Source organism: Pithys albifrons, chromosome 7 (genome assembly GCF_047495875.1).
Source record: "Pithys albifrons albifrons isolate INPA30051 chromosome 7, PitAlb_v1, whole genome shotgun sequence".
Lineage (NCBI taxonomy): Eukaryota > Metazoa > Chordata > Aves > Passeriformes > Thamnophilidae > Pithys > Pithys albifrons.
Genome location: NC_092464.1, coordinates 36,084,949 through 36,110,559, shown reverse-complemented (window position 1 = coordinate 36,110,559; position 25,611 = coordinate 36,084,949). Strand labels below are relative to the sequence as shown.

The following is a 25,611-nucleotide window of genomic DNA, read 5'->3' as shown; positions in this document are numbered from 1 at the left end:
TAATGTATTATATAGAACTGGGGAGGGAAGTGTGTTGACTCATTTCAAGCAGATTCAGAAGTTGTGGCCTGAATTATTATTACAAACAGACCTGGCATTGCTGCGCAACTAATTCTCTACAATTGCTGAATCAAGCACTCAAAGTCTTAAAAGCTGACTAACAAAGGAAGTGTATAAAGTGAAAATATGCTGCTACCAGTAAGAAGAAGCAAACCATGGAAAAACCAGAACAGTTAATGTGTTTAATATAAAATCACTTTCTTTTCCCCAAAGCAGCAGCACTGCATTACAGGTGTATTACACTTAAATTAAAGGAACACTGTTATAATTGAGGACTTCTTCAACGATGAAGTAAAATCTTCTAAATAATTCACAGTCCATTTCTGTACATTTTAACTTATCAAAATGCAGTGGAAAAAATAATATTTGTTTTCTCTTCAGCAGGTCACTACCACCATTTCTCAAAGAAAACACAGTTTCTAGGAACACCAATGTTAAACAGTAGTTTGGATATAGATTCTATCATTGGAGGTGGACCGCAGATGTACCATGAAGTGTTGTTAGATACATGTTTTTCTAGATCCTTTTCAGATATTCTTCTCTCTGACAAAGAAAAAGTGTAGGAAATGAGAACAGAAATATTAATCATGAAGTCATTTGAAAAAGAATGTCTGGTTAGCAGCATTTCAGCCACTCATTTCTTAAACATGCCTGGCCTGTTTCAGGATAATAGGTATTGAGATTTCAGGCTTCCAAACCCATTTATTCTTTTGGGGATTTAGATCAGTACTTTCACTTGGAATGCAGAGGGTATTAGGCACTGAAGAGGAATACAGCTTACAAGTAACACTTCCACATGAAGAAACAGGTAAGTATCTCTAACACAAATACAGCACAAATGGAAACATGCTGAAATACCTCTTACAAGCAGTCAGCTTATCCTTCATCAAGCCCACTTTAAGCAAAGTAAATAGGAAAGTAAATACTTTGCTTCATAGTTTCTGGAATAAAGTTTACAGTGGGAAAAACCAGTATAAAGTTTAGCATTAAGAGAAGAAAACAAAAACTGGAAAGGGAAAATTTTTCTGCAAAGCGTAGTATGTTCAGTGAAATTACTTAAACTCACATCTCATTCTGAACCTTTAAATGTAAAAATACTGAGTTATGCATATTAACTGCATCCTTTAGGATGTAATCAAAGTTGGACTTTAGATACCATCTCTGTACATTACCTGTAACATGTGGCTGAAGTTCTTTACAGATCTGTGAACGCTGTTGGGTAACGTGGAAACAACATGTGATCTTTCCAGGAAACGTGTTCATCAAACCAAGAATATTTTTCTGTAATGTTAAACACACTTGCTTACACCACAGGCCATTAAGTCAAAGCAGATGTATGCACGCAGTCCCAGAGCACCAGTGATTATTACTGAGAACCCAGACTTTGCATTTCAGCACTGGAAACCTGATGGGCTTGATTCCACAGGGCTGACCTGCACACGTACACAGAATTCCCACACCCAGAATGTAAATACCCTGCCAGCTCTGTTGGTGCTTTTCTCCTTTTCTGAGATAGGTCCAAATCTTACAGATGACAACCTAAGAACCAGTTATGTCATTTCCCAATTTCTTTTCCTTACCTTAAATAAGAGTTCACTTGTATTTTTTGCACTGTAGTAGAGCTTCACTGTTCCCAGTTTGTGTCCATTTCCTTTACCCCCTTGGTATCCATGAAGATCTGCTATATGCAGCAGCATAGAAAACAATGGGTTAATTCCAACACCCCCTGCTATCAGTACTAGGTTTACTGGGGAGTCACCAGGCTGAGGATCAAAGAAGAAATCACCTCCCACTCGCAGCGCCACTTCTGAGTCAACAGTACACTAGGATGGAAAAGAAAATATTTAATTGCAAAACTAAAAGCGAAAGTAGAAATCTTACTCTTCTTGCATTCCAGTCACAAGACTTACTGGGCTGTGATTTTTTTATTTCTATTGACCAGTGAGGGAAAAAAGGTACTTTAGAATATACACACAATTTTGAGCCATCTGAGGTAACTCAGTGTCTCTAGGGATCTAGTTCAACTTTCAGAAGTTTCAGTCCTATGGTAAGGCAGGATGGTGACTCCCCCTTTTCATCTCCGTAAGAGCTGAAAGAGGAATGATTCACTCAAGGGTTTTCCAACAGCAAGATGTGGTTGTGAAAACCTGAGGTCAACATGTGAGATCACATTTCTACCCAAATCCAGCCTCATGTCAAAAAAGGCCTTGCTATGAGGTCACAGAAGGAAATCAGAGTAAGTTGCATAGACACAGAAGGTTTTTGCATCCCCATTCCTAAAAAATTAAAAACATCCAGAAGCAAAGCAAGTATCCACAAGAATACTTCTTGCACAATGATTCTGCACTTGCAACTTCAGAGGCACAGAAGAAGAAAAATCAGGGCCAAACCTTCTCCACTTACATGTAAGATACTATTTCTTACAGAAATTTGTCCAAGCATGTTTTTTGATACATAGAAAACAAAAGCTACAACAAAAAAATTCATTTGGGTCAATATCTTCTTGGTAAACTGGCACTGCATCGGTATGAAGGGGGAAACAGCAGTACAGAGAAGTCAGGTGAGTTCTCTCACATCGCTGAAAGCAGACAGAGCAAGTAAGAGCAGAAAACAACTCACTTCAGGCCATATATAGGTTTTAAATAATGAAAAGGATAGGGAAAACAAGAAAGGGGGGAAAAACAAGGAGAGCTACAAGAACTGCTGAAAAAATAGCTTAGAGAAAACATTTCCTCCAAAGAATCCTTTTGCTATGAGGAAACAGTAAATTGAAACAAAAGGAGTTCCATCACTGACAACTGCATAGACAGCACAGGTCTGAACACATCACAATTCCACTAGAAGGAAGGAGTAGGCCCTCGGATGCAGGTACTGCACAGGACACACAAGTTCCTAAAGTAATTAGCATGATCATTATAAAAAACCACCCCCAACTTTCTTTATTAATTATTGCATGAAGTCTTGTCTCTCAATTACAGTGCATGACAATCAGCCTCCATCATCTGAAGCTAATTTCTCTCTCTTCTCCTGTGCACTGCCAGGCTTTCCCACCATGTTTTCCTCTGGTTTATTGATGCACAAGTCTGCCTGCAAGTGTTCCAGATTCACAGGGCAGCAGGACACAGAATATGGTACCCTTTGAGGAAATAAGCATTTTTAGGGAGAAACAATCTCACTGTCATTTAATCTGCCACCTTAACTAGCCGTAGCTCATCAGGATTGGACATGGGGAGAGTCTCTCTTAACAATCAGTCTCCCACATATTTCCAAGTTTTGGCCATGACAGTGATAACAGTAAGTCAGTGTAAAAGAAAAAAAGTAGAATTCTGGAGTAATATGATGAGAAAGTGTTGTCCTTTAGTCTAGTTTATAAACACAGCTCAGGCAGAGAAATTAAGCAATGAATGCATTACACAGACGTTCTTCTAACAGACTACAGTTCCTGAAGCTATAAAGTACATGATGCTGAAATTTATGATTGTATTAGTAATATCAAGTAATATTAAGAAATGAATACTTCAAAAAAACCCCAGGTACAGTGAGTAACTGAGTGCTACCTATTCCCGTAACATCATCTACCCTAAGACAGCAACTTCCTTTAGAAGTAATTTTTAAACAATTAAGTACTGGAGTTTTTTCACCATATATACAGTATTTTCAAGTTCTAGCTTGCTTTTTTTTCCCTGCTTTTCCCTAACTAAAAGCATGCCAGTTTGTTTAGCTAGAAGAGTCCATGTATAACCTGGAGGTTTCTCCACAGCATCAGGTTTGGAGTAGTTTACCACTTGACTAAAGATTTACCCTATAAATTCAACCAGCAAACTCAGCAACAACAAACTGATTTATGACATACACAAAAAGTCCTAAAAGAATCTCCAGAGACTGTGAAAAGAACAGCAGTTGACAGATCACTGATTAAATATGTGATTCCTCTGATTGTAACTTAATGGAGTAAATGATGAACAAAACACTGTAAGAGGCTAAGTTTTAATATAGCAAAAAATCAAGCCTTGGGTTTTGTCTCTATTACAAAAATATTGCACATTTAAGAGAATATTACAGCAATCCTAAAGTATTCTGTTGTTTTATCATTTGAGAAAAACTGATCTAAATATCTCCCATGGCTCCCCCTAATCTAATTTATCTGTGATTTATCAATGATTCCCAGTTTATATTTGTAGCAATGGTCCAGAACTACAGAAAGTTATCAGATGTACCTTCGTAATGTGTAAGTGACACAAGTTAGAACAGAGGGTTTCAACATTTTTAAGCTCATTAATACCAAACATGCACCAGCTACAATATCACTCTAAGTCCACTGTAAGCATTAAGTGGAGTCAAAAGGTCACAATAACCATATTACCACATAAACATACGATTTCAGTCTAACTTGACAAAAGATTTTAAGATTTATGTTGTATTAAAAATGGTTGAAGAAGTCAATGTGAGTTTTGCAGTCAACAGCACAAAGTGGTCTAAAAAACACACACACAACCCCCTCCACCTCCCCAAAAAGCCACAAACAAACCAACAAACAGGAGCAAAATCTCACAGTTTATGTAATTTACCTCAGTGTGAATCCAGTGAGCAGGAGGATGAACAGTGTGCTTTACTGCCAGCTCTAGGATTCCTTCCCGTTCTAACAGGCCAGGGCTTGAACATATTGAGAATCCCCCAACTACAGATACTCCAGGAATAAAGAAATCAACCCTAAAAATAGACCAGAAACAGAAGTTTAAAAACAAAGCCAGCAACTCCAAACATAGAAGACAACACCCAAAACAATAGGGCTGCCTTTGTTTCAATTATCCTTTCTTTACAAAATCTTCATTTCTGTAACATAACTTTCAAAAGAGAAGTTAATCTTGAGTAACACCATTTCCCAAGAATTATTTTCATCTAGAAACATCCTCACATTTTTTTAAACTAGAAGGTTTTAAAACAAGTCTGCTTTTAGCATTAGATGTCACATCTTACAACAGACTAGAATTCTCAGTGTTTTAAACAAATTATTTGCGTATTACAACAAAAACACAATATGGTCACAGAGTGGCTTAAATCCCACTCCTTTTTGGTTGCTTTCATGTGCTCTTCCATTTTCAAACACAAGAAGATTGGGATTCTAATTTTAGGGAAATTACTTTAGATTAAACACTTCATTTTCCTGGAAAGATGAAATATCTGAAGTAAAACCAACAGTGTAAAAAATTTCCACGGGGAAAGCCAGTTACTGGCAGCAGAATTGCAGCTCCCTCTGGTGGCAGATATCGCTTTCTCGGTGATAGGAAATGGAACTGCAACAAATCCCTGCTTTTTTTTTTTCCTGTCTTTTAAAGTTAAAAGTAAATCATGCATGAGTTTCCACAGATTAGAAGGTAACATATGACTAAGCTGCTGCACCAGCAGACATTAGAGAGTATGGAAGGCAAGCCATTACTACATAGGAACTATAATACATTCTCATAAAAATAAGGCTTTGATATTCCAAATAGCTAGCTAGCAGAAGAAAATTAGGTGTTTTGTGACCTATCATCTAAATTCCTCTGTGTCTCATAAATCTTAAACACTGCTGTTTTCTACAGCACATGACAAATTCCCTGTACTTCAAAATAAACCTCATGTTTATATGTAGTTGTGATGCTCCCCTTAGGAAACAACCACACTGGTAAGAAATGCCAAGTACCAGAGAAACATCATTAATTCAAGCCTGGGTTAGGCTGGCTCAGTATTAGTCAGATGAGGATGCAACAACAAATACAGACTGGCTTCCACTGTGCAGGTATTTTCTTTAAACAGCAAGGCTGTATCCTTCACAGAGATCACAAATGCTTGAGGGAGAGAAAAGCACTTTGTTGAATAGTTCACGACTTTGTAACAAAAAAAAAATCTTGCCTGTTTAATCCCCACAAAGCTTCACCCTTTGAAGAACAAAATCCTCTCTTTCTCTTGAAGAATGCCCAAAGTGTGAAATACACAATAGTGGTACAATTTTTAACTTTATGCTAATAAACTTGATGGCCTATAAACATGTGACTGCAAAAGAAGGGTTAACAACCAAAAAAGTTGAGAAGGCTCATTTCACTGTCCTCAGCTTCCGCAGCCCCACTGCCATGGGGCCCAGCTTTCCCGGCAGTCAGGCTCCGAGAAACTCAAAGGACAACTCTTGTAATGCAGCATTTATGGGATCAAAGAACATCTCACGATGCTACTGAAGCTCTTTACCTCCCTCTGGTGGAAAAGATCTTACTACTTACATTGACGAAAAAATAAGAACTTATTCTGTAATATAAACAATTTACATTCAAGTCAAAATGTTCTGTTTGACGTTTAAGGGAAAACTTATCTCTGCCCAGTGGGGAAACACACATACAAAACCAAAAGTTGCTGCAAAACCCAAATCAAGCATAGTTTTAACCTTTCTAAAATACTAATGCAGATTTATGTTTCTTTCTGTATTAGTAATTCCCAATTACGTAAGTGTGAGAGATTTTAGGGCACAATACAGTACATTATAGTGGGCGAGCTGATATTTCTGATGGCGTGTCTGTCTACCTTAGCCATGTTAGGAAGGATAAGAAGGCTCCTTAGGAAATTCTACCAGTGACACCTTAAGGGGAAAGAGTAGCTGAGGGAAAAACCAAAGAAAACCTTTGTCAACCCACAACGAGGAGCAGCACAAAAAGATGTAAACCAGAGATCTGAGGGTGCTTTTTCATTTCCCTCCTTTTGAAGGCTAACTAAGCCAAATCCTTCAGAAATGAACAATAAGTACCAATTGCTGGAGGAAGAGATTAGACACATTAAAACCACAAGTACTTTGAAGTAGCTTTGTAACATGCAGATACCTCAATGCATGTTCTAGTAAATCAAAGTGGGTAACAGCAACAAGTCTCTTCATTATTATTTGAAGTCAGATAAAGACCACTATCTACCAACATGCTTACAAAACAAACTCACTTTTGCTTCTGAAAAACACAATAATTAGAATACTTTCAGAAAATTTAAACACTTTAGTGACAATCTTTGGCTGTGACATCTTACTATAGCACATCCTAACAGGTTAGCCTTTTTTGTGGTCTAGTATTTTGTACTGCTAATCAAAAAATGCAACCACGGTTTATCAGCCACAAGTACAGCTGTTGTATACCTTACAAGAGCATTAGAATACTTCCAAGGAAGAATATGAAGAAAAGTAATTATAATTAAAGCTTTCAGTTTTCAGCATGATAATTTCAAAAACATTTTTGAAGGGTAAAATTCCCTTTCCAAGTACTGGCAAGCAAGAATTTAAAATGAGTCACTGTACATGTGCAAAAACTGCAGCAAATTACTTCACAAACAAATTATTGCAATCAACATCTTGTGTTCTGGTTCTAAATTTAAAAGCCAGTGTATTAACACTCCATGAGTAACATATGCTGTTAATACCCTAGCAGCTATACTTTGATTCCAGCAAAACCACTTTCAGATGGCCTAAGCCAATAAAAAGTATAAGAACATTTAAATGTCCATTGCCAAAAGCAACTACTCATAGTTTAAAATTAATTTCTAAGAGAAAAAAACAGGCGACTGAACAAGAGTAATTTTAACAAGAAAGGATGACAAACATGAAAATCCACTACTTCCTTGGGAAAAACCCCAAACCTACCACCTGTAAAATTGCTTAAATGCACAGCTAATTGTTTCAAAGATTTTTATTTCCAAATTTGCCTATCTATATGAATACATTTTTCTGACCTAACAGGCTCAATTTTAAGAGTGGAAAATTCAAGGGGAAAAAAATAAAACTTAACAGGCAACCCTGATTTAATTATAAACAAAAACTAAGTAACTTGCAAAGCAGCAGTCTCAGCTCCACTGTAAAAATAACCAGTAAATAAAGACAGCAAAGACAGCTTGCAGAATAAAGTGCATTGAACTTCAAAGTACTCTTGAAGAAACAAAGTAATATATATAAACCAGAGAAAAAGACCAAAACAATCAAACATTCAAAGAACATCAAACCTTTTATTAGTGATATTAGGATATTTTATAATGACCATGTAAAAATTATGCCAAATATCAGCTATTTGGCAGAGTAACCAATAAGAAAAAAACATTGTATTATATAAATTAATGATTTTTTTCCAAAGTTCAAGGATCAGAGGACTTTTAATACTTTGCTGTAGTGGACTTCTAGTGATTTCTCCCACAAATACTGGAAGACCTTACCATTGTCCTGCTTTGAAAGTAAAATCCTTGTTTGCAACAGCCAGACGAAGTCTTTTGACAGTCTCAGACTCATTGGTGATTCCACACACTTTTGCTTGTGTAATTACCTAACAAAAGGAAAATAAGCTATTGTGATATGTAAATATTTGCAGCAGAAGCACTCAAGAAGCTGTGCATGAGATCTCTGTCACTTCCCTGTTATTTGCAGCATTTCACTTGCTACAGCACTAATTTCTCACTGGGGTAGAGAAACAAAAATCGATTCCACCTGTGGAAGTGTTCAAGGCCAGGCTGAGTGGGGCCCTGAGCAACCAGATCCAGTAAGTGGCATTCCTGCCTACCTAAAGGGCCTCGGAACAAGGTGGTCTTCAATGCAAATAATTCTCTGATTCTATGATTCACTCATATAGTCATTGAATGAAAAAATATTTTTGTACTTACAGTCCACCATGTCTTCCAATTTGGTCAGAGTTACTCTAAGATTATATACAAAATTACTTTATTTCAGTTGAAAACATAACTATAAGGAAAAGTGATTGCTACTTAGCACTTTTCAGGTTCTTTAACCAGCTATACAAGACACACACTCCTGCATGTTCCAACAACAAAGTAAAAAGATTTCTGATAAAGAGGCTGACAAGGGACACTTGTAAAAGATCAGCTGCAACTGAGGTAAAAGGGAGAATTCTGGATTTGTATCTATTTTTATTTAAATAAATAAATGCATTACTGAAAGATTATGCATTAATGCATCAATGAAAGAAAACCAGTAAGCCTTGTGATACTGGGTTTGCACCCCGCCTTTGACCACATATGTGATCCATCAACACAGGGAAACTGCAACTCCAGTTTTACTGCTGGTTACAGACAAGTTTTGTTTGGCAATCAAATGGGATGTCAGAGCCATGGACGACACCACTGTTAAAGAGTTTAAAAAAAAAAAGATGAAAAATGAAAAGCAGATTTGCAACAGGGCCATTGGGGATGAACACCCCATTTAAAGGCTTTGATGCCCATCAGCACAACATAGATTTTCATCCCCTCCCTGCCCTTTTCAGATATTTTTTAGTTATAATTATTAACCTTTTTCCTCTACAAAGAAAGCAATGCTCAAATCTTTTCTACACAGGCCTATAGAGACTTCACTCTGTTAAAAAATGCTGATGTCACTTACCACAGTAGGAAATTCTCGTAATACTATCACAACTCTATCATTTCTCATTTGTGTAAGATCAAACAGATAAAAAGAAATGTAAGCAACCATGCTGTAATTTAAAACACATGGCAGGAAATTAATTTATTCATAAAGTAACATCTGAACACGTCCCCTGTCCCATTAAACAGCAGGACATTTGCTAATTTAAAATGAAGTAGCATAGATTTCTGTTCCACTTTAGCAGACAGTATTAAATGGGGAACACAGTCAGTCTAAGTTAATGAGAGAAATGTCAGATATGTGACTTAAATGGTTGTTCTGACGGAGAAACTTTAAGTGCAGGAAAAAGACATTAAGTTTGGATCTTCTTCATTCCCTTCTTTATTCTTCAGTACACTCCTTAATTTGTTATTTGGCTGAGAGAGCTGACAGAGCACTGGAAATTTAATTCTTAATCAGTATAAAGTTATTTCAAAAATTAAATTTGCATCAGGGTGATCAGTATTTTGGACCACCACAAGAGTATCCAAGTGGCCCAGAGCAGGCTTCAGTGAAAGGGAGAAGGACACAGGACTCCAGATTTTGCAGCTGTATTTCAAGAAAGCATTAGGCACTTTTTCCTGCCCTAGTCCTTCACATTATCACTCCTCAACAGGCAATGTTCTGTAGCATTCACACTAATGCAACACAGATTTATGATTCTTTCATCTTTTACAGGACTGAAATGGCCAAATAAGGCAATATCAACTGAGGGAAGTCAACTGCTGATTATATGGAATTTGAAACCAAGCCGAGGACTTAAAATAAACTGATTTTAAAGTGGCTGGAAATAAAGTAACAAAGAATAAATCAAGCATTAAAAAAAGAAACAGCATAATCCTCTGATATGCAGAGAATGTGCAGTAGCAAGAACTTAGCCCTGCTCTTTCACCTATCTCATACAGCTTCCTTCTCTTCCTCAGGCCTTACAGATCTTCCAAAACCTCATAAGGATCCATTTTCCATGTATTTTTCAGCTACTCACATTGAGCAGAAAAAGTAAGCAAGCCAAGCAATCAGAAATATCCAAGATAACAAAACCGTGGTTGCAAAACTCAAAAGCGCCACCATTTTTATCATGTCAGAAGCAAATGAGAAGATGCATCTGTGTGTGCCTGTCTCTACACTCACTGTCTTGGGTAGCCCAGATCCACCTGAGCAGCTGTGTGTCCACAAGGGATGCTAATCCACACTCAGGTAAGAGCTGGCAAGGCACAGCCCTGAGACACAAATCTGGCTCACACTGACAGCTCTGGCAACAGGCAGAGCGAGGCTGCATTTGCCTCATCCATCTACAGCCCAGTGCTGAACCTTCTGGTCTGGGGGTTACCTACATATCCCCTCCACCTTGCTGCCCTGCAGGAAGAATTCACTTGGCCTGTGACTCATTCTCAGCTCTAGTTAGAGAACACCCTACCAGAGAAGGACTTAATGATGTCCTCATACACACACTGACATCTGTGGGGTGTGGCTGTCCTGCTGTGCGGCTCATGCAAGGCTGGCCCATCACAAATGGCTCCTGGAGACTGAGAGAAGCTATCTAAACGATGAAGAAAAACTGGGCACCGTTTCCAACTCCTGGGTATTAAACACAGGATTTTTCTATCAAAAAGTGCCCTATCTTCTGAAAAGGCTAAGAAAAATGCAGAATTATTTCATTAGTCAAATATTTTTGAGAACTGAAGTCATATTCATTCTCCCAGTATTAAAAACTTCAAAATACCTACTTCAGAAGGGAAATATCTGTATGAAATACAACAGTATGTTCACCTCTGAACCTTACAAAAAAGAATGCTTACTGCTCAAAACTAAGATTCAGAATAAGCATTTCCGAATTTTGACGGAGAACAATGCTCTATCTTCCTTGTATTTGTCCATTAAAATAGATACAACTATCTGTCAGATCTCCCTTCAAAAGCTCGACATTTTTTGTCTTACCTCCTATGTTATAAAAGGACATTTTCCACTTTTTTTAATCTCAAATCTGAGCCAGAATTGTAGAAATCCATACAAATCTGAGAAGTCTGTGTAGACATGATGGGTATCTGTGTCCTTTCATTACTTTTTACAATTCATACTTGACTAGAAGTCTATTAAATTTCTTGTCCAACTTAAAAAAAATACCATCACATCACCGACAATTTTTATAACTCATTGCATTTCACCCACTGAATACAAAATATTTTAATTTTATAACAACATCAAATATGAAAAATTAGGACAAAAAGAAGTAAAACAGATTCCAGCTTTAGGGAGAATGGAGCCTAAGAATCAAATGCAATTATCCAATACAATTACCTTCACAGCAAAAAAAAAATTTACTTGCATCCTAAAGAACAGAACACTAACCTCCTGGCGAAAATTATTTGCTGTCCTCTCTAGATGATCCATTTTCCTTTTTGATTTTATTGTGCTGCAACAAAAAGCAAGCAAAGATAATTGTCATTTTGACAGCTGTGCTACTGCCCCTTACAGATATAAATTTCTATTAACATAACAATTTACCAATGTAATATAGATGACATAAATCTAAATAAGTATAAATATACAACTGGGAGTTAAATTAAGTATTTATAGGTTTGTAGTACTTTGTCAGCTTGATTTTGACAGTGCTACCATGTCATTGTCTTGAAAGAAATTAAGAAAGTGGATCACCTACCCATTCACTGTGCAGTAACAAAAAGCAAAAGGCCTCAAAACTCCCAATGCAGAATGAGATGGAAAAATTTTGCTAGCACCTCTCAGTAACTGAGGAACAGTGCAACCCACATAAACAGTAGCATGAGCCATGACGACTGGGCACTCTTCGGAATCACTCTTTCCTAAAAAAAATCACATATATATATTTTTAAATGAAACACTCGATGTTTGACATAGCTTATCTTCACCTTTTCTTTCCCTTAAATCAAAAAGGCCAAAGGTCAGATGGAGCTAAAACTAACAACAGATACACAAGATAATGGGAGGGAATTTTAAAAGTATGAAAGTATCATAGAGAAGTGAAAATGTGCATCCATCAAGTGAGGGAGCCTTACCCCTGTTGCCAGGTAAACTGGGGCTCTGCTTAACAGATCCCCTGGGGTGGATTAGAGTGAAATGACACTGAATGACCAGTGTTGATAGATAGATAGATAGATAGATAGATAGATAGATAGATAGATAGATATGGTAGGTTTATTGCAGAACAACTTGGTTGTGATGGAAAGGAGTATGTACCTGTTTTGAATATTATCTATAGAAATACGGCACTGATGCACTGCATCAGTGCAGCTGAGCCAGTTATGCCCCATCAGAAGGGAAGAATACCTTCAGGCCTAGGTGTGGATGTCCTGATATCTCCCTCGGGGTACGGCAGTGGCTGGGGGGAAGGATCCTTACACCTGGGCCAATTGTGTTAGGGAGGAAATTCCACCTCCAAAGGATCTGCTTCGTACTAGTCTTTTATCTGGCTAAAGATTCAATTTGTTGCGAACCAAAGGCTGGTTTGTTGTGGTCATTCTCCTCTGCACCTGGGCTGTTCTTATGCAGATCAGATACCCAAACCTTGGCCTCAGCTTGGCTTCAGCAAAGCACCCTCTGCTAATGAAAATGGCCGATTGTTTGAGTCATTACCTTTTACATTTCAGTCTCTCACAAAGGGAAGACAATCTTGTCACAGTCAATATGGAAAAAGCTGAAGTACTCAACACTTCTTTGGCCCGAGTCTTCACAGGCAAGGTCTGCATGCACCCTGACCTCTGCTTGTACCAGTGGCATTCGGGAAGGAGAGGGATAAATAGGAGCAAGGCCAGCAACTGCTCAGGGACACAGCTGACATGTTTGTGAGGCAACTGTGTATTATCTATGAAAAACAGTTATCACACTAAGTCTCCATTTGCCTTAAAACAGAGTAACACATGGTCATTTTTATGAGAGGAAAGAAGCAGTGCTTATGTCCAGTCAGCCCCATCTCAATCTCTGGAAAAATGGTCAGAGCTTGTCCCCTTAGCTCTGTGAAAGCTAGGGAAGCAATCAGGAATCCTGGACACAGATTTACCAAGGGCAAATTACATCTGATAAATCTGAACAGCTACAGTGATGAAATAAATGTCTGGTCACACCTAAGGGGACAGGATACAACACACCTTGACTGTCCTGTGGCTCCTGACACCACCTAGTACAGCACATTAGTAAGTCGAGGTCAGAGGTGCTGTTGGAGCAGATGAAAACTGTCTGGGCAGACAGAATTGGAGACTGGATAGCTTCAAGTTGCTTCAGTTGTTGGTAGTAACAGTGAGAGCACCCCGGGAGTGCTACCAGGGCTGACACAGGTCAATAAATCAAGAACTTCGATGATGACACAGAAGGTGTCCCTGTCCATGGCAGAGGAGTGGGAAATAGGTGACCTTTGAGGTCCCTTCCAGGTCATTCTAAGATCCACAAACTTGTGGATAATACTGTGTTAGAGGGATGACTGACATCCTGAATAGTAGAGCTTCACTCGAAGTGGCCCTTAGAAACTGAAGGAATGCTAAGCAAAAACCTCATTAACAAAGTTACAAATGTCTATACCCGGGACTGGTTTAAGCCAGTGCAAGCAACTGTCCTGCTCCAAGCAGATCTGACTGGATGACCCACAGAAGTGCCTTCCAGCCAATGTATCTATGATTTTAAATGCTCAATCAATATGCATGTTTGAAAGAAGATCAAACACTGACTATGCATTCCCTTTCTATTGGTAAAGAAAGGGTTCTGGTTGGATGATTTTAGAAACTTCAATTAAGCCTGTTTGTTCACAGGTTTACTTAAAAGCACATTAATCCCTCACACTTCCATATACCCTAATAACACATCTCTACCAGAGTTTAGCACGTGAAGGACACTTACATGCACTACAGTGGAAACATGGCATGAAGGTTCAACTGTCCACTGAAACAGAGCCATGACACCCAAAGTAACCTGAAGTCAGAACTACCCTTCATTTACAACCTACAAATCGTAGCAAGCCAAGAGATATTTCTCATACTTTGTATACCTTTGTTTCTCCTAAAATGGACTAGCATAATTATATTACCATCACCTATCAAATAATATTATTTCTGTGATACAGTTCATTGCTTTTTTAAAGCATTAATATTTTACTTCCATTAAAATCTCTTTTCCTGCATTCTTTTAAGGCATGTAATTTATTTTCAAAATGTTTTTTATTTTGAATCTTCTGAAATGGCATCAGTCCAGCTTGTTTAGCTGATCAGGCCTATACTCTCTAGGCTTTCACTAATAGCTGTATTGGCTGGTCATTTAGTTATTTGCCCTGTTTGTAATCTTACACAAATGGAGACAGGGCTTCCTTAAACTAGGCTGCTCAGAAAGGGAATGCATTTACTGTCACCACTCAAAATGCCCCCTCTCAAGCATAAGAAGTACTTCCTGCAGCTTCTAACTGTCCATAATTTTAATAGCTTTTCACCATTTAATTCCTCTCTGGGCAATCTGTTCCTGTGTGCAGTCACCCACAAAGTAAAGTTCCTCATGATCAGGTGGAACTTGTGCATCATTTCTGCCCACAGCCTGGTGACCAGTGGCTGGCACCACTGAGAAGAGCCTGGCTGCATCCTCTTGGTACCCCCTCCTTACAGGGCATTTATACACTTTGTTTGCTCCACGGAGAGAAATGAGCACTACTTTTATAACTGCTACGTGACTCCTTATTCTCCTCACTTATAATCAATGAAATATTCCTTCTCCTTTTCCTCTCACCCACTGGCCCTGGGTTAGTATTGCTTGAGACCTATGACCACATCTCTTCTCTCAATCCTACATCGCCATCTGAAGGGAGACGGAGTTCCTTCCAGCTCAGCCACACCAACCACCCTGAAGAGCAAATTATCACCTAAGTTAATGCAAGGGAGCGCTGAGGAGGCGGCAAGGGCACTTGTGCCAGCAGGATAAGGAAACCTTTTACCAAAAGCTATCTCTCGATAGGAGACACCCCTCCATACAGACAGTACCTCCTGCAAAAGCCACCACCGAAAATAAGGTTCTTCCCGTTTTCCCAGGACTGAGGAGCACACGGTGAGTGCGGGGGTGGCTGGGCCCGGCTGGGACGGGCGGCACCGCGGCGGCCCAGGGGCTGGGACAGGGACAAGGGCGGGACAGGGACAAGGGTCAGGACAGGGACAAGGGCGGGACAGAGACAAGGGTCAGGACAGGGACAAGGGTAAGGACAAGGGGCAGAGCAGGACAAGGAACGGGGAAGGGGAAGGTCGCGGCAGTCCCCGGCCGCCCCCCCGCCGCCCGTGGAATGGCCGGGCAGGAGGTCAGGGCTGAGTCGGCAGCGCCATCGGGACAAGGGCGGCCCGGCCGCGGCTCCCGCCCGGCGTGCGGGAATACCCGAGCACGCTGCCCCTGAGCCTCCCGGCCCTCCGGCTCCCCTTCCCACCCGGCCCCTTCCTGCCCCCGTCCCGGCGATCCCGGCCCCGCTCCCACCGCCCCTACCCGCAGCCGCGTCACATGACGAAGGCCCCGCCCGCCTGTCCCGGCAGGCGCCGCCGCTTCCCGTGCGGCCCGCCCCCCCCGCCCCGCGGCCATGGCGGTGTTCCACGACGAGGTGGAGATCGAGGACTTCGAGTACGACGAGGAGACTGAGACCTACAGCTACCCGTGCCCGTGCGGGGACCGGTTCCTCATCACGCGGGTGAGGGGCGGCCGGGCCGGGCGGGCAAAAGGACAGCGCCCTGCTTCCCGTGGGGAGAACAGCACCGGGGGCCGGGCTGGGCCGGGCCGGGCCGGGGTGGGAGGACAGCACCGTGTGCTCCTGGGCCGGGCGGGCAGGAGGACAGCGCTGTGCTGCCCGTGGGCCGGGCCGGGCCGGGCGGGGAGGGCAGAAGGACAGCGCCGTGGGCCAGATGGAGAGGACAGCGCCGTGTGCTTGTGTGCCGGGCCGGGCGGGGAGGACAGTGCCGTGCTTTCTGTGGACCGGGTGGGCAAGAGAACAGCGGTGTGCTGCACGTGGGCCGGGCTGGGGCCGTGACCACTTTCCCGGGGCTTTTGCAGGAGGACCTGGAGAACGGGGAGGACGTGGCCACCTGCCCCAGCTGCTCCCTGATCCTGCGGGTCATTTACGACCAGGTGGGTGCGGGCAGTACCGTCTCCTGCGGGAAGCGCCGGCGCGGCCTTTTAAAACGCCTGGTTTGGGATCATCTCCTGCCTGATCCCTTGTTTTTCTGGGCTCCTGCTGCCGTGCGTGGGCTTTAAAACGCTCGTGACTGGGTGGGCGTGGGACACGGACAGGACGGTCTCGGTGAGGTGAAGAGCTGCCTGTGACTGGCCCCAGCGGCCCTGCAGCAGTCGGGCAGCTGCTCTCGCCTGGTAGGCATGTTATGGCATTCATGTTTTTGGAAACAGATTCATACCAGTTACAATCACTCTGTTTTCCCGCCTGGGTATCTGAAGTCTTTTTGCGAGAGAGGAGATGCAAAAATAACGTAAATCGACTAAAACCCTGCTTGCTGTCTTTAGGAGCAGTTCATGCGTGATGAAGTTGTTGCAGAACCTTTGCCAAGCAAGGAGTTGGTGAAGTGCTGACAAAGGCATCGTGGACTGCTGCTGCTTTAGAGTGAGCAAGTATGGGGATGGCGACTGGAAGGAAAGGTGCTGCACCTCCTGGAAGTGCTTGCTGCTGTGAGATACAAGTGCAATAACTGTCCATCCTCTTAACAAGAATGAGAATTTGCTGGGACATCAAAACACACGAATTGGTTTTGTTCCAAAGGGTTATACATTAAAAAAAAGATATATAAGTGTATATAAGTTTGTATTGCAGAAGACTTGAAGGTTATGATCCCAATTTACAGGAAGTCAATATACAGAAGAGGAGTGTGTAATTGTGAAATTAGAACATTTAGTCCAGCAGTGGCTGTGGAGCAGAAGAGGCTTTGTGTGGGTATATACCAGTGTGCAATGGCATAGAGAGCTGAATGGTTGGGAGACAAAATTTAGGAGTCCATAGGACTTGATGCCATACAGAATTGACATGGTGCAGCATCTTCCAGGACGTGGTCTCGTGTACTTCCAGCCCATACTGAATATGGGAGAAAGTAAGAGACCCAGAGCCAACATTTACCCAGTGTTGGTAAATGTGTCTTTACTACTGCAAGCATAAGGAAAGTGCAGTTGTCTTTATATCTGCAGTGGGGGCAACACTTGAGTTTGGGCAGATTGGTCTCTTAAATTGCTTCTGAAGTTGCTTTGAAACAACTTTGGTAGCTGTTACCAAATGACTCTGACATGACAGTGATACACTTTTATGGGTGTTGTGTGAAATGAAACAAAAGGAGTCAAACTTTTTTTAGCCCTGCACAGCTACTAATATATGCAAGATTGTAATTTACCCCTGTTTTCTCAACAACTCCGTGATTTTACTGTTGCAGCAAATATAAAATGGGCTGCAGTTCTTTGTGCCATTTGTAGCAGTACATTTGCTGAATTTCTCAGCCTTCCTTAGTTACGTTCTGTCACCTCCTGGATAGGACATGCACGTATTTCACTTGAAAAGGCATTTTTTATGGTAGAAAAAAGTTGGGAGAACATCCTCCGCATTGATTCCAAGATTACTTCTTGTATTGCAAGCCACTGCACTTAAATATTTACTTAAAATGATGGTAATTCCTGTGTTTTAATAGGATTTGACATCTAGAAAGTTAAATTCGAGGAAAAATACTTTAGAAGCATTTATGCAGTCATTTTGCTCCAGGCACTAAAGATCAAGTCTTACTGGATTATTGCATTTAGCTCTTTTTGTTCTTACAACATTCTGTGAATGTCGAAGTTACTTTTAAAAAAGGAAAAAAGGAAGAAAAACAAGAAAAACTACCCCTTTCAGCTGGAAGTTTTGAATGCAGTAAGCACAACCTACAGTGCTTCCATGCCTAAACCAGGAGGTGGCACTCATGTTACTTTGATACTTGCACTTCAAAGGAAAAAAAAAGTTGTGGTACTTAACAAATATTTATTTTGACTATTTAAATAAAGATGTTTAAGACTCCACCACTGGTTGTAACAGGCCATTGTTTATTCTGTTTCTGCACCAGCCACAATGATTTCCAGGGGTCCCGAATTGCTGCTGCTCTGGTAATAACACTGGGATTTCTTCAGGTTAGTTAATAAAAATTGTTTTAGTTTATCAGTAGATGCTGTAAAGCAAATTTACAAGAACCCCACTTAAGCTCCTGTTCAGATTTCTACTGCATAAATATCTCCAGGATTTTTCCACAAGTATTCCACATAAAATAGAACTGTCTGAGTTCAAGAAGCATTTGGACAGTGCTCTCAGGCACATGATGGGGTGTCCTGTGCAGGGCCAGGATTTGGACTTGATCCTGATGAGTCCCTTCCAACTCAGCATATTCTATAATTTTATGACTAAAAGGAAGTGGAACAACTTTGAGATGCAAGACCAGGGAATGTATGCTCTGATATAATTATCCAAGTACATTGCCAGATGTAGTATCTCTAAAGGGGCATAGATTCTGCAGAAATCATTGACCAGATTTCATTTTAAATTGAAGGTCAGACCCTGTTGTAAAGACTTAGGAAACTTGTGCAGTGAACTATTTGTAGTCCATGTGATCAAATTCCTACATGGTTGTAGAAAGTGCTTATCAATTCAATTTTACTTGTCAGTGTGCCAAGGAAACATGACATGTGACAAGTTTTTAGTTGATTCTCTGTAGTGTTTCCCACTCATCTAAAATACTGGTAATGGCTTTTCTAACAGTAAATTTAGCAAAATTAATTAATTCATTAAATTAGTCAGGACTGGTTTAAGTTGGTGCTTAAGGTTTCTTACCAGGTGCAAATTGGATCCAAATTGTAGAATGCAATTTACAGGCACATTAAAATTACTTGATCACACAGTGTATATAACAAAGATTTAAGAAAGTATACATTATGTTTGCTTTTCTCGGCTTTTTTTACAGCATGACAGCAGTAAGGTGGTGTGGCTGACTTAGAAAAGGATGTGGCCACATTTGCCCACATAAATTGCTTTCAACTCTCTCACTGCAGTGTCTCGGGGGTCTCAAGGCAGTAGTTGCTGTCCCCAAAAAAGGAGGCAAAACAAGGTTGGATGTCGTGTATCTCTCTTTTTGGTTTTTTTTTTTTTTGAGAATCTGAAAGAGATGTTTCAAAAATTGAGTTGTTTTGTTGCTTTGCCTTCTCTGTAGAGAGGAATTCTGTAGCATGAGTTCATCCTTCATGAAAGCTCAGTGGTGCTAAAGCCAAAGAGCTGCCCACTTCTGTCTTTTGTTAACTTGTGAGAAGCTTTTGACTCCAGTGATCGTAGTCATCTTTTAAAATATTCTTTCATACTGTATAATTCCAGAACACCAGTCAGGGCAGTGTGAGTAACTCAGCAGAAATGTCCCTCTTCAGGAATTCGGTCACAAGATTTCCTCACAGCACCACAGGCTCTGGCCTCTCATGCATTACTTGTGTGTTACGTGTTCTTTGAAACCAGTAGCTCACTTTTCTTTTCAAAAGGCAATTGTGTCAGACACAAAAGACTTCTGTCTGCTGCTTGTATCTGACAAGGAGATTGATTGATTATGTGTTTGATTAGGTCCTTGGCTCTGCACAGAAGAGTCCAGTGTGGTGAAAACAGCATAACATGAACGTTAATAGAGTAATTCATACTTACTAGAGATCAGGGAGGGTGGAACAACGTATGGGCAGTTTCAGATATTCAAGCTCTAAAATTGTTCACACTGTTAAGCACCTCAACTCCTGTGTAATACTGAAAACGGGCAATACACTCCATTGCCACATTTTTATGGGAAGAAATAGAAGATAATTTGGTCTTCATGAAACTAAAGAGGCTTAGCTTTTCTGAGCTGTTAGATTCTTGTTTGCATTTCAGAGAAACTCACTGAGAAGGTCACATTCTTGTGGCTGATTTTGCCTGTATATCAGTGACATACATAATTGGCTTTTAATAGTTGCTCTAGAAGTCTGACAGACCATGGATCTCCAAGAGCTGAGGTCATTAGGCCACTAATTTTGCTGTTGCACTTTTTTCATTGTCTGTGTATTGGGGAAGTCCTAATGTCCTAGAGGACCCTTATGCAAATACCTTGACATTTCTTCCCTCCATCACGATTTTTAATTTTGATTCTCAGCATCAGTCAGAAAAAAACCAAAACATTCCTTGCAGAACATCAGTTAATTAAAGATCCTTACACAGATTACCACGTCTATCTACCAAGAAGCACATACTGAATAATTTCAAATAAACAGACAAAATTTCAGTTAAGAAAGTGAACTGACAACTCTGTATTGTCACAAAGACAAGCAGTTTCTGCATATTCCATTTCAGTCTCCTCTATTCCTGTTTAAAGCTCAGATCAGGCTAACTGTAGGGGTAGATATTTGTTACACTGAAAAGTTCTTGAAATGTTTTTACCACTAGGATTTATCAAGATATTTAGTGCACTAATTAATGTTTGCCATGAATTTTCTCCTAGCACAGTTCCATGTAGATTGCTTTGTCTCTACCTCATGGAAACTTGAAATGCTAATTTCTTGATGTCTCTCCATAGTAGCCATGGCATGGAGGAGACAGGGAGGATCCAGAGGATCCTGTGAAGATGCTGGCCTCATCAGCCCTGAACCTGGTCAGGCCTGTTGAGTGACAGAGGCAACAAGTGACAGAAGCTGTGCCAAGCTGGAAAACAGTTGTCACAGTGTCACCTGTGGTCAGGGAGGAAGTGGGTTGAAAGGGACTAACTGAAAGAGTAAAACCTTAAGTGACCTGTCATCACTCCTTCTCACCCCTTCCTGTCACATTTTTGATATGTTTGCCTACCAGGTCACCGCTCCAAAATTCTTGGCAGTCGAGCACAGGCTTCCTGTCCTGTGGGCAATTATTGCCATAGCGTTTACCCCGTCAGTGAGCACAGCCAGCCAAGAGAAGCTCACTCTGAAGGCAAAGAGTAGAGCTGCCCTGTCCAGGGATGGTCATCTTTTATTCTTATGTCAAAGCCAAGGTCCTTGGCTTGTTGTTTGAATGCTGTTGCATTTGGAAAAGATCCAACTATCACAAGACTCAAAGTAAACTTAATAGGAGCTGACAATACACTGATTCAATAAGTCAATCCTTCAGTGTCCTCTTTTTGCTTCATGGCAAATGGTTTTACCTTGGTATCAGTTGTCCTTCTGGACAAGTCAGAGGACAACATTTTGACACATTCATTATTTCAAATGAAAGATTCCCATCCACCAGAACACTAAATAGCTGCACAGTTTCTGAGCATGATCTTGTTGTACATAGTCCTGTGGTGTTTACACAAAATATGAATTTCTGGTATAATCTTAGGAAGAATGACTATTTCACACTCCATAGGAAAAAAATTACATTTTTCAAGGGAGGGCTTTTTGTTTTTTTCAAATACATTGAAAGAGAAACTGCTTAACAGTTTTTATTTCTACATGTCTGGTCATAGGCCTGTTGCTGATTGTTTCCATGAGAATTGTGTACCTATGCAATGCAATACCTTAAGGTATTTATAGATAATAGTGAGACTGCAGCACAGATGTATTGTTTTTATCACTGTATAACAGAGACTAGAACTGACATATAGCTTGTGACAGATGTTAAGATTAATGTTTCATCTAATTAAATATAGAAAACATTAGATAGCATATGAACCCTACATTATATTCCCTTTTCTCTCATCACGGTAGAACATTTTGATTTCCTATATTATGCAGAGGCTTCTGTGACCACCAGTGCACTGCATGGGTGTTTCCACACTGATGGACTCTGGTGTACATCCCATAGCTAGAACCAGACTGAGTTTAGATATGTAAACAGTCTGGAGGCAGATACACAGCCAAACAACCTGTCAGAGGGCCATTTCGGAGCCAGTAACAAAAGCTCCTGTTCTGGAGGTTGAGCTGAACTGTGGCAGCAAAACAGGTAAGTGCATCAGAGCAGAACTGGCTGTCCCAGGGCAAACTGAGGGTCTCCTTGGTCCCATCTCATTCCCAGCACTGCCCAGATGCTAATGAGGAACCTAATAATGACCAGGGCAGGCATTTGGGGGTACTTCCCTAGAACACCCTTCCACACAATTTCAAAGCTGTGGAGTTCTTTAGACTGATGCATTTGTATCTAATAGCATAAATATGTATTTCTGTGAATTTGTCTAATCACTTTTTGAATCCACATCGCAAAATCCTCTGCATTGCCTGGAAAAGAATTACCCAAGTTCAATGTGCTTTGTGAAGAGACATACCTCTTTGTGTTTGTTTTGAACCCATTGCCCTTGTAGTTCGCTTGAAGATGCCTTTTGGATAAGAAAAGACGGTTTTGTGCTCTCATCTCTAGGCTACTGTCCTGGTTTAAAGACTGATTACTGTTTAAAATTTTTTTTCCTCCTTCCAGCATATAAAGTCCTTATCTAGTCAGGCACATTCCACATTCCAGCTTCTCCATACCTGCAGTTGTCTCCGTTGCCCTCTCTGAACCTTGCCCAACTCTCCTGCACCATCTCTGAGGGGCACAGTTCTAGACACAGGTGCATCACACATATATTGTCATAGAGATATTTGTCCTCTTATTCTGCTCTCCTTTTTCCAAAAACTCAACATATGATGTGCTTTTTTGACATTTGCTGAGCACTAGGCTGACATTATCTTAGAACTTCCGTTTTATTAAGGGAATAATTTTTTTAGAATCTGAGCCTCAGAATAACCATGTGTTTCACCTCCTGTCTCTTGCTTATGGCCTGGGTGACTTTTAGAAGATGAGGTGACCATTGGCTCAGGTGGTTTTTCTGCTAGTCCCTTCAGTAGTAGTTCTACCACAACCTTCTAAAACAGCTGATGAAGGTGTGAAAGCTCCATGCATTTTGGTAGGACTGTTCCAGACATGACTTACCTCTTTCTTCAAAGCTGCATCTGTGTGTCTCTTGTATTTTCTTGTCTTTGCTACAATGGCTTTCCTGGTTGGTATCTGAGTTTACTATTTACTTGTAACTTATTTTCTAATATTTGCCCTAGGGGGGAAATCTTAGGCTGATTAAATAATGAGTGATAAATGTGGTAGAGTGAAGAATTCTTGCTTTTCCTTGTGAGGAAGGGGTTAATTATAACTCACAGTCCCTCCTCTTGCAGAACTACTCAAGATAAAGCTATTTCTTGGAAGAATACCCTTAGGAAGTTAGTGACCTAGAATGAGCTTGGCATAGAATTGCCTTTTAGCCTTAACTGTGATATTTGCTGCTGCAATCTCCTAGACAAATGGGTTTTGACAGGCTTCACAAACAGCCTGAGGTCAGAGCCTACGAGCTTTCCTTGGGCAAGTAAAAGCTGTGGAGCTGGGTGTTTCTTCTTGAGACAGACATCAGAATTCCCAATCCTGAGGACTGTGCACAGTGGGACAGTGACAGGCAAACACAACCCCTTGTAGGACTGTGGAAAGGACATGGCAAGCTGCAAAACATGCTGCCTGCCAGGGACAGTTCATGAAGTTCAAGCACTGCTTTGAACTGGAATCAAGACTATTTTTAATATCCCTTGACATAAGGCCCAGGGGACAGCAGGAGATGGCACACCAAGGTGGCACCTTGCCTTGGGCATCATGATATGCTTCTGTGACCCCCACACCTCCACCACAAGCTGCTGAGCAATCTAGAGATGGGATTTTGCTCTGGAAGCAAGGGTGAGCAGCAGAGAAGGCTGTTACATAAGCCTTTCCTATGTGGATCTCCTCTGTATGCACACTGAGCCCACAGGAGTGGGGCAGCTGGGGATGGGTGCACTGAATCAGGGCCCACCTCCTCCTGCTTATGAGGAGGATTTTCTTCCCACCCCAGCTATATTTTCAGGCACTTACCTCAGAATTTATTTATCATTAAACCTAACAAGTCACCTAGCAGTTGGGGCTGTGTGGTTATCTCCTGTGCATAAACAAGTCAGGGGTGATGTATAGAAGACACACTGGAAGAATTTAATCTGGCTCCTACAAAACACTGATCCTTGCAAATCCTTTTTTTATCCCTCCCATGATACTTTCCAAGTCTGGGGTTTTCTTATCTGAAGGGGAATTCAAATAAATCAGCAACCGGAGAAAATGCCAAACAACCACTGAAAAACTTTCTCAGTATTTTAACCTAATAGACCCCCTTCTCAAGATACTTTGACTAACAGGATTTGATTGTGCTTTCTCAGCCAGAGAATTTCTGTCAGTGCCTCTGCCAAATGCACTGTCTCACAGAGGGAGGATTTGATAGAGATCCAGGTTAAGTCAGCCTCTTCATTCAGAGACAGTTACTGCCAGCCCCACACAGCCTGCAGTGGGGCCACCCAAATGTTGAGTTTCCACTGAACAAGGCCAAGTTCCCCATACTCTTTTTGTTTTTTGCAACCGTAGCAGGGCTGTGTCCTTGGGCTCTTTCCATGCCAAATAAAGTGTCTGCACATTTTGTCTAGTTCGTTACCGCATGATTGAGGCATTTTATACCAGGAGTACCTGTAAAAATAGAGGTTTGAAGAAACAGATTAATTTCTGACAGGTTAATCAACTCAAGGAGTAAGAAATTATTGTGCTAGATCTGTAAACATTTGCAGCTTGCCTTGCAAGGGCAGCTTGTGAAGATTAAAGTGGCTGGGAATATTGTGAGTCCTCAGCACAGAGCGCCCTGTGAACCACTGCTAACATGGAATGCTCCAAGGCAGATCCTGCCATCCGGCACAGCCGTGTAAATCTGGGGTAACATGGGCTGCTTCAAGGATGCTACTTCATATCCACCCAAGAGAAGGGCAGAATTTAAATGAATTACTCATGAACAGGGAATAAAGGACATGTGCAGTAAATAATATATTTCTGGGTTTTCTGCCCTTCATGACTCTCTCTCATAAATGTTTCAGCCTCAGTCTGATTGCTGCTTCACTGTGTCAGCCAAAAAAGCAGCCTGAGCAAGTGCATTTCAGTGTCGTTCACATCTGAGGTTGTAATGGCTCAGGGTGAGGCAGAAGCACAGATAAAACCCTGATTTCTAAGAGCATGACATTGTCCCCACTAGTCATGTTTAAAATGCCCCAAGACACATTCTGTGACTGCTCTTGGTCAGATACAGCTCCCATTTTGTTTATATCTTGTTGAA

General features: G+C 41.0%; 3 protein-coding genes across 9 annotated transcripts in view; 1 reads left to right on the top strand and 2 right to left on the bottom strand.

The window, feature by feature from the left end:
- Positions 1-228: 228 nt before the first annotated feature.
- OXNAD1 (oxidoreductase NAD binding domain containing 1) lies at positions 229-16,012 on the bottom strand. 7 transcript variants are annotated; one of them, XM_071561036.1, is made up of 9 exons: positions 15,457-15,518; positions 13,079-13,307; positions 12,126-12,288; positions 11,816-11,879; positions 8,272-8,378; positions 4,629-4,770; positions 1,641-1,883; positions 1,233-1,341; positions 229-603 (listed from the first exon to the last, which is right to left on the bottom strand). In XM_071561036.1, exons 3-9 carry the CDS (start codon positions 12,254-12,256, stop codon positions 449-451), a joined length of 951 nt encoding a protein of 316 aa, XP_071417137.1. In that variant the 5' UTR covers positions 12,257-12,288; positions 13,079-13,307; positions 15,457-15,518; the 3' UTR covers positions 229-448. The 7 variants fall into 7 exon arrangements, with proteins under 7 accessions (XP_071417137.1, XP_071417140.1, XP_071417141.1 ...); XM_071561039.1 differs by lacking the exons at positions 13,079-13,307; positions 15,457-15,518 and adding an exon at positions 13,591-13,611 and having other exon boundaries at positions 1,641-1,741; positions 1,847-1,883; XM_071561040.1 differs by lacking the exons at positions 13,079-13,307; positions 15,457-15,518 and adding an exon at positions 13,591-13,611 and having other exon boundaries at positions 1,641-1,738; positions 1,847-1,883.
- DPH3 (diphthamide biosynthesis 3) lies at positions 15,992-18,496 on the top strand. Its single transcript, XM_071561042.1, has 3 exons — positions 15,992-16,142; positions 16,502-16,576; positions 16,967-18,496. Exons 1-3 carry the CDS (start codon positions 16,035-16,037, stop codon positions 17,030-17,032), a joined length of 249 nt encoding a protein of 82 aa, XP_071417143.1. The 5' UTR covers positions 15,992-16,034; the 3' UTR covers positions 17,033-18,496.
- GALNT15 (polypeptide N-acetylgalactosaminyltransferase 15) overlaps positions 18,442-25,611 on the bottom strand; it is a 41,215-nt gene continuing 34,045 nt past the window's right edge. The window contains exon 11 of the mRNA XM_071561034.1: positions 18,442-24,977. Coding sequence (XP_071417135.1) covers positions 24,963-24,977 — 15 coding nt within the window. The 3' untranslated portion in view covers positions 18,442-24,962. The remainder of the gene's footprint in view (positions 24,978-25,611) is intronic.

Bases quoted from the DNA above. Each gene is read 5' to 3' on its own strand.
- OXNAD1 (XM_071561035.1), bottom strand. From the start codon at position 12,256: ATGGCTCATGCTACTGTTTATGTGGGTTGCACTGTTCCTCAGTTACTG. The intron at 4,771-8,271 runs GTAAGGTCTTCC...GTCTATTTTTAG, and splicing joins ACTTTCAAAGCAGGACAATG to GGTTGATTTCTTTATTCCTG. The intron at 1,342-1,640 runs GTAAGGAAAAGA...TTAACATTACAG, and splicing joins CAAGTGAACTCTTATTTAAG to AAAAATATTCTTGGTTTGAT.
- DPH3 (XM_071561042.1), top strand. From the start codon at position 16,035: ATGGCGGTGTTCCACGACGAGGTGGAGATCGAGGACTTCGAGTACGAC. The intron at 16,143-16,501 runs GTGAGGGGCGGC...GGGCTTTTGCAG, and splicing joins ACCGGTTCCTCATCACGCGG to GAGGACCTGGAGAACGGGGA. The intron at 16,577-16,966 runs GTGGGTGCGGGC...TGCTGTCTTTAG, and splicing joins TGCGGGTCATTTACGACCAG to GAGCAGTTCATGCGTGATGA.